General features: G+C 39.3%; 1 protein-coding gene across 3 annotated transcripts; it reads right to left on the bottom strand.

Moving 5' to 3' along the window:
* Positions 1-213: 213 nt before the first annotated feature.
* On the bottom strand, positions 214-7964 carry LOC134220808 (protein elav-like). 3 transcript variants are annotated; one of them, XR_009982064.1, is made up of 3 exons: positions 6305-7964; positions 5424-5973; positions 214-1439 (listed from the first exon to the last, which is right to left on the bottom strand). XR_009982064.1 is itself a non-coding variant. In XM_062699903.1 (2 exons), the coding sequence occupies exons 1-2, from the start codon at positions 7372-7374 to the stop codon at positions 5952-5954; spliced, it is 1092 nt and encodes a 363-aa protein (XP_062555887.1). In that variant the 5' UTR covers positions 7375-7964; the 3' UTR covers positions 214-5951. The 3 variants fall into 3 exon arrangements, 2 of the variants coding, with proteins under 2 accessions (XP_062555887.1, XP_062555888.1); XM_062699903.1 differs by having other exon boundaries at positions 214-5973; XM_062699904.1 differs by lacking the exon at positions 5424-5973.
* Between the last annotated feature and the right edge of the window lie 307 nt (positions 7965-8271).

Below are 8271 nucleotides of genomic sequence, written 5' to 3'. Positions count from 1 at the left end.
GAATGTATGAAATGGAGAGGTACTCATCTCTGTGTATACAAAAGGACGCAACTTACGAACAGAAGAGTAAAGTAAACAAAGCACACACGCCAAATTGAATGGTTGCTGTTGTTTTCCAATTGTTGCTTGGCAACAGTTGGTTGTTGTTGCTTCTGTTGTTCGGTGGAAACCAATAATGGAATAACGGAAAAAATAAAATGAAGAAAAACGGACTCAAATTATAATTTTTTATTGTATTTCATATTTTTGCTTCTTTTACTATTGTAATAATTGATTTTCTTTTATAATTTTCGTATGTACACAAGAACGTATTCGGGAAAATGAAATTATACATTGATTAATTCGAATATATAAATAATGATAAATGAAAGCCGTAAATTCAGTTGACGTTTCTATCAGTAAGCCGTTACTTTTTCTGCTTGCTATTATTGCGGAATTAGTTTCCCTCTTTTTGTATATTGAAAATTTGATAATGAACTAACACAAATGAGATAAGAGGAATTACTAACACAAGCTTTATAATGGGTTTTCTTCTGCTGCTGCCGCCGTTGCTAATGCTGCTGCTGCTGCTACCGCCAGGCTGCCAGTTTTACAGCTTTATGTTCATTTATATTATTCGAAAAGTTTGGTTTTGAGAGTCATTTCGATATTCTCTTAAAGGTGGTTTTTCATCTTTGTTATTAATTGTAAAAGTGTTGCATAAATGTTTGAAACATTGCCTCCTTTGTAAGAGAAAAATACAAACAACAAGCATCATATGGTGTGTGATGGGAACTGAATTCTGAATTCAACTAAAAGCTACCTTGTTATGTATAGAACGTGGTGTTGGTTTTGGTGATACAGATTTTCGTATGGAGTGATTTTTCTAATTCAACACTTTCACTTCCACGCCAGCGACAATCCAACAAAATGAGTATTTGTTTATTTTTCCGTAAACCATTTGATTTGTACTTACAGGATTCAAATGTTTTGTCACGTTGTTGGATTCTCCACTGTTGTTTTTGGATCTTGTCGCAATCCTACTCGTAATTCGTGTTTGAATTGATAAGGAACTGAACAAATGTGTTTCCACGCTTCACTGTAAAATGGATACTCAAACAAACAGAGTATGCTGCGCTAACTTGCGAAACGGCCGGAAATTTGAAACTAATAAGCTTCTTCATTTTTTACAATCAATGATGAATACGCAATAAATTATGAAATTATGCTTAAAATACTAACTTTTTAAATAAGTATGAAAATCTGTTTAAATAAATAATGTTTTTCTCTGTTCATACTCGCTATATAGATATTCTAGAGTTTAGCTTTCTTCTTTCATAATTAAATTCTAAGCAAAAGTAAGAATAAGAGTGGATAAGATAAAGTGAGAAGAAGGGAAGTAAGAAAACATAGTCACATCCTATTGCACACATCACTCTCAATTCTTTCTAACATAAATCCTAAAAATAAAGAAAAGAAAACACACAAAAAAGAAAAGAGAAATTAAAAGAAATAATAAACGTAAAACAAAATGATTATACACTTAAAAGATAAAAAAAATCATGCAATGAAAACCCAAATGAACCGTACACAACTTATAAGTAAAGTCCTGCTTCAATAGCAGGACTAAAATGAAAATTATTAAAACTATAATACGAGCTAGAAAACTGAAGAGGACGAAAACAACAATTAACTAAACCGAATAAACAATAATAACACAAAACCACGTAAGCAGAACCAAATACAAGAATGTGGCACGGCACTCTAGCTGGGCTAAGGGATGACATTTCGCGCGAATCTGTGCCATAATGAGTAACGAAATTATAATGAAAAGAAAAAGAAAATTACACCTGTCATATCGCACGAGCGAAAACCAAATTGTACATGTTTTTGCTATTGATGTTATATGGGTGTGCTTGTGTGTGTTTGATCATTGCGAAAACTAAAAAATACAGGAACAAAGCGTAACATAAATCAGACGTTAAGAAAGTAAACAGTTTTCTTATTATGTTTTCTTTTTGTGAATACTGAATATAAAAGCAAATAATGATTTCATACTTTTTTGTCAAATTCTTTCGTTTATCCAATTGGAACAAATGGCGTAGTCTGTCGGGACCTGTTCGGCAATGTTTTTCTCCTCATACACAATAATTTAACCAAAAATAAAGAAAACAGAGCAAACGAAAGAAACCAAAACAAACGAAAAAAACGTATAATTCGAGAGAATAAAAGAAGAAAACAGAACTATGTAAGAACTGAAAACGTATTCAGCAAGAATGTGCGTGTGGTGCGCCTCTGACAGAAGCGCCGCGGTCAAATGTCACATACGAACAGTCTCCTGCGATCATTAGATGCATGGCCTTTGCACGGTGCATCACTGCTGCCATCCCACGGGTGGAGGGTGCCGTCACGGCGAAGAGAGAAGATTGGGGGGGAATGGAAAAATCTCTTAGCGAGAACTAAAAATACTGAATAAACCGGCGACACTGTGCACCGAGTGCCAATCGGTCGCCTCAGAGAGACTGCGGTGTTGAAAAGCAAAAACCGTGTGCACTTGGATGGGGCAGTGTCAAATCAACACATTCTTGCTTGCAATTTTTCTGCGTGTATTTGTTGTTTTGTTTTCTTAAAAGTAGGTTTTTCTTGTTTTGCTTGTATCACAGTTGTATGGAATAGATTCGGGTGTTGTATTTTCTTCGCTTGTTTTCCCCTGACCAGACTTGATTCCACGGGAAAGTTCTTATACAATTGGCGCTAGCGCGAGGTAGGCGCTAGCTTGGACTAGAAATCACAAATAAGATTTGTTTTTGTTGCTTTAAATGCTAGACATTCGTGGAACCACTGCCCAAGGGAATAGAACGAAGCGGAATTATTTTAAACCAAAGTCATAAACGAATCTAGGGTTTGAAAATAAAGTAGAAAAACCATATAAAATGTCGATACAACAAAAGAAAGATTGACATGTTAAAATTCTGTCTGTGTCACTATTCTCTCTTCCTATCTCACATTTCCTCTATACATATAATATCAATATATTCCTGGTGAGAAATGGGATGGGGAGTATTTCTGTTACTATGCCACAATGATCTATTTTTCCTTCTTTGTGGGTATCTGGTAAAGGAGCAGAATTTGTGTATATCAATAACTTGTCTTACGATCACCTTAAAAATTACTGTGCGGCATTATTATGCTTATTTTGTTGCTCATTCCAATAGTTGTTATCCTTTGAATATTCTTGTATCTTTACGGTTAATATACCTTCATATCAGGCTTTTAATACTTTTTGACTAATATTATTACTGTTCTGGGTTATGTTCGCTCTCAAAGTCGTAAACAAAATGTTTTTTTTTCACCAATTGATGCAACACTTTCTGGATTCGCTTCTAGCCGAGAAAGGTGCACCACAACAAGTTTAGTACCAATTTCGCTATTCAACAAAGACCACACAAAAACGAAATCGCGTTCGATGGTGGGCTCAAGATGTTCTGTCTTGTTTGTATAAAAGTCTATCGTTTTGAAGAAGAAATTTTCGAAACTTGACCGACGTTTCCGTCAATAAAAACAAAAAGAACATCGGTGGCAGCTACTGCCGAAAGTAAACAAGTCAGTGATTCTACTTTATCTTCACTAGGTTCTTTGGAACTGAAAATTTGATGATTTATATTTGTTCTTTCTAACTGTCTCAACAGTTTCTTCTTTTCTAAGTACGTTTTTCATCTGTCGTTCGTTTTGTGTCTCTTTCCATTTGCGCGTTCTTTCTCTATGGTTAAGTTATGTCTCATTAATCTGCAGTTATTAGGCTCACTCGCTCAATTTCACTAAATTAATGGCTTCCGTTTACCGTTTTCGTCAAACCCAACCTGTTTGCACTTGTTTTATATGCTAAAATGAGATCCTTTCGTATGTAGGTTTGTTTCTTCATTATTTGCTTTCCGTCTTTCGCGTGTTCTAATAGCTTGAAGAGTTTAGCTTGTTTCGTTTAGTCTCAAAGCCACCTTCCATCGTCATCAATAAATAAGTTGTAAAATAAATAAAATTTTCCTAAAATATTAATTTAATCTTACTATTTTCTTGCGTGTATCATGCGTATTTCTGCCAGCAGGCTTGCTTTCACGATCCGGCTTCCCGCACGTGTGAGAGGGATGAAAAAAGTTCCATTTTCTTTGAAAAATATTGCAGTAGTACCACTTTCATCTACATCCCGCCCTTTGATACACATTTTCCTTTAATAAATATCTGTCCACGCTGTTGTAGTTCCAGCCTGGTTACATATGTGTTTACTTTATAAGGGGACATTTAAGACTAACGCGTAAAAGATCCTATTCTGCCTACTATGCTTTGTTGTAAAAGTTTTTTTTCTTTTTCTTTTGACTAGATTTTCGTGTTTCAGTTTTCAGCTTTCTGTTCGACCAACAGTGGTTTTCCTGTAGGTCGTGTTATAGTTACTTATTGATCGTCGTTTTCGTCATCAACGTGTTAAATAGAACGGATATAAGCCATTTTTGTTCTTGTTGTAAAAGCTCACACATTTCGCTTCCTCGCCACACACAGGAACGAAAAAGAAACGTGTAACGTTAACTTCTATAATATAGCCTCATTCTTCCATACTTCGGGAAGCCTCTCAAAAATGTTCGAACAATGTCTCTCAAGGGTTGTTCGTTTACCGCAACGACCTCGGAACGACGTGTTGAAGACGACCAAGAATGTTCAAATTACACGCTTTTTTGCCTTTTTTCTCGCTACACATTTAGTCCAACCTAAACGAGCATCAGCGCACTCCCAGCTTCTGGTACTGATCTCATCGCACATTATCATCACCACTTTTCCAGCTGCGCATTTCGTGTAAATAGACTTAAGAAATAGAGAACAAACGAGAGTAGTCGCGCGTGAGTCGCTAATTAATCGCCTACTCTGATGGATGGAAGCAAATATGAACAAATACACGAATAAACGGTTTACAGCAACACTCGATAGCAGAGTATTTGCCCACCGCTTGCTTTAATCCGCAGAGAAGCTGAATAATCTCTCATTCTAAAATACTTCCAAGTCGATGAGAAGCCAACATTCATTTTTGATTAGTGCACCTAGCCTACTATAGCCTAATGTAATAAGAGCGAGTTGGGATGTGTTGCTCGAAAAATATTGGCGATTTTGCGTTGTTATGATAAGAAGGGAAGAATGGGGAGAAAACTTGAAACGATTCTCATAAATTGTGAATGAAATTCAATTAAAAAGGATTTGCTGTGCACCACTGATTAAATTACAAACTTACGTTTTAAAAAAGTTTCGTACAGAATCCTTGACAGTAATTTAACTATTTTCGGTTATTCTTTGCGGTGCATTTTTTGTGATTGCCCTCTTTCTTCTTCGTCCTCTTTAGGGAACGCTAAATCGCCAATCTTAGCTTTAAGAAAATGTTTAAAAATGGGTAAAAGCACACATACTTGATTATTTTTTCGCGGCAGTATCTCGCTCTTCCAAAGCGAACCTCTCTGTTTCTGTGTTCTGTGAAGATTCGCTTTGCCTCTCATCTTTTGCGCTTCATTTGTAGGGTTGTGTAGTAGTAGGGGGTTGCGAATATTCTGGCGGCTGGATGCTTCTTCGATCCTCCGCATGCGCAGCGCACGCGACGGTCGATAGGAAACGAGAGGTGCAAGGCTGGAAAATATCAAACTCAATCGCGACGCACCCCTCGAAGAAAATCGCACCCCTCGCTCAAGCCGCGTAGTACGCTTTTCCACCGCCTACTCCCTCCTCACAATCTATGTGTCTGTTTTAAATCGCGGCTTATGCACGATTGTAGTTACATATTTCATGTCTGTGTTCGTGGAATATTTATTGCACCGACAGTACTCGTGTCTTGATGCGGGGGAGTTTGATTGACTTTTGTTTCCTTTCCGAAGGAGGGTGTCGTCTCGATGCGTTTGATATATATCTCACCCTCCTCTCAATTGCAATGGGTTTCTTTCATTTTAATGATCGGCCATTTCGGCGCTGAAATCAGAATATCACCATATCAGAATGGAAATATCGACAATGTGGGGCAAGCATGGGTTTGGTGGATAAAAAATGTAAAATAAGAGTTTAAGAGTTGGAGAAGCGCTTGGAGGGAGGAAATTTATCTTTTCGCAGGGAATTCCACGATTGCAGAGACAGTAGCGAGAAAAAAGTCGGGTATTTTTAGCGGATCAAGAATCGTTTCAGGCGCTTCAACACGCGTCGTCGATCCCGTGTGGTTTTTTTGATGTGTGTGTTCATATGTGTGAGTGTTAGTGTTCATGGAAAGGAGAAAGAAATCTGTTCGGTTAGAAATGAGTGAAATTACTTTGCTTTGTTGGTTTTAAAGCTGACTTGTAACACCCGTTGGCCAAGGGTGTATCCGTTGAGAGATCGAATCGCCAACATTGCCTCCTCGTAGTTGGTCATCGTGACGAAGCCGTATCCTTTGCATTGGTTTGTCGCCGAATCCTTGATGACTTTCACATTCTGCACGGCACCGAACGGGCCGAATAGCTGCCACAGGGTATTCTCCTCGGTTTCCGGTGCTAGGTTGTAGATAAAGATGCTCCATCCACCAGACGGTGCGATTGCGCCGATTCCCGTAGTCGGTGCGGTCGGCAGCATCATATCCAACACTTCTCCTCCCATCGGTGAAAAACGGGCCAATCCCTTGTTAATTGGATGATGGATAGCTCCCAACCGGCGGGTCAGCTGTGGGTTCAGGAAGGTCGGCAGAGCAGGTTGCACAATCTTTGCGGCCGTATTCTGTCCAGGGGTATTCGAGAATTTAACCGTTATGGGATCGGTCAATCCTTTCGGTGTTGTTCCATTCAGAGCAGCAATAGCGCGCTCAGCTTCCTTACGTTGATCGAATCTGATAAATCCAACTCCTTTCGGTTTGTCATTGCCCTCCTGGACCAACACACGGCTCGTGATTATTTCGCCGTACGGTCTGAAAATCGTCTCCAATTCCTCTTGTGTGATGGTTTTTGGCAAACCGGAAATGTAAAGATTAGCTCCCTTGATTCCTTCCGAACTCGGTCTTGCAAAAGAAACTTTCAGCACTTTGTTCTGCAAGCGTAATCCATTCAACACATTTACGGCCTGTTCGGCATCCTGGGATCGGTGGAAGTTCACGAAGCCGTATCCTAAACTTTGCCCCTTCGGTTGACCCGGGTAAATTACGTTTTTGTCACGCACTAGTTTGACGCTTTCAACTTCACCCACGCTCGAAAACAGTGACCGGATTTCCTCCTCGGTCATTGTCTGGGGCAGATAGTTGACAATCAGATTCGTCCGAGCCGTATCCGACCCGGACGACGCCGCAGTAGTATTCTGCGATTCGCCATTTTGTTTTTGTAGATCTTGTACGGCTGCTAGCACTTTGTTGGTCATGATTGAAGTCGTAATTTTGAGGCTGTTCTTTTTTACTTGTTTTCACTCAAAAAATTTCTTCGGCCGCGTGCAGGTTCACCGTTGCACACGCTTCTTAATATTCACTTCCGAATTTGGCAATTTTCCGTCGCGGTCACGGCTACGTCGTCAAGCTTCACTTGATTTTCGCGATCTTTTATTTTTAACCAACTCCAAAAATGTCACCAAAAACAAACAAGTTCACACACCAGCTCTTCCGCAACGATTGACGATTATGGTATAAAACTTGTGCGAAACTGCGAATATCAATTAACTTCTGATGGATGTAGCAGCGGCAGCCAGTAAGAAATTTCCAGGCAGAAAAAAAAATCAATTTCGGTCTCGTCTTTCTCTTTTGCTCTTTCGAACGGAACAAAAACTTTCTTCTTCCTTTTTGCACTATATACCGTACGGCGGGTGACGACTGATGGATGTATGCGTACACGAGTGTGAGTGTGTTTGACTGGTTTACTGGCTATATATCTGGAACTACAACACTACACTAGAACAGGAAAGCTGCTGGGCCTTGCTGGGTTCCGTTTTCACGAGAGCACAACCGTGGCACTACGCTGATGACGATACAATGGTTTCGTAATGGTGACAGTGCCAGCTTTTATAGCTTCGTGAGCTGTATTGGTAGTGGTGCGGGAGGTAGTGTCGTGTCTCAACGGCAGGTGTCGGTGATTCTTATTGGATTGCCTGCTGTTGCACGACATATCTGAAGTTATTGGCATTTGATATGGCAGTTGCCATGCAACATGTATTCTCTGATTTTGGAATTTACAGTGTTGGAAATAAAAAAGTGAACACACGGTGTGTCTATGGGGAAATATTATTTTTCAAAAATCAGTATCTCTGAAACACCCACCACGTGATAGT

This window comes from Armigeres subalbatus, chromosome 3 (assembly GCF_024139115.2).
Source record: "Armigeres subalbatus isolate Guangzhou_Male chromosome 3, GZ_Asu_2, whole genome shotgun sequence".
Lineage (NCBI taxonomy): Eukaryota > Metazoa > Arthropoda > Insecta > Diptera > Culicidae > Armigeres > Armigeres subalbatus.
The sequence above is the reverse complement of the archived record's forward strand: the minus strand, read 5'-3'. Positions and strand labels throughout refer to the sequence as shown.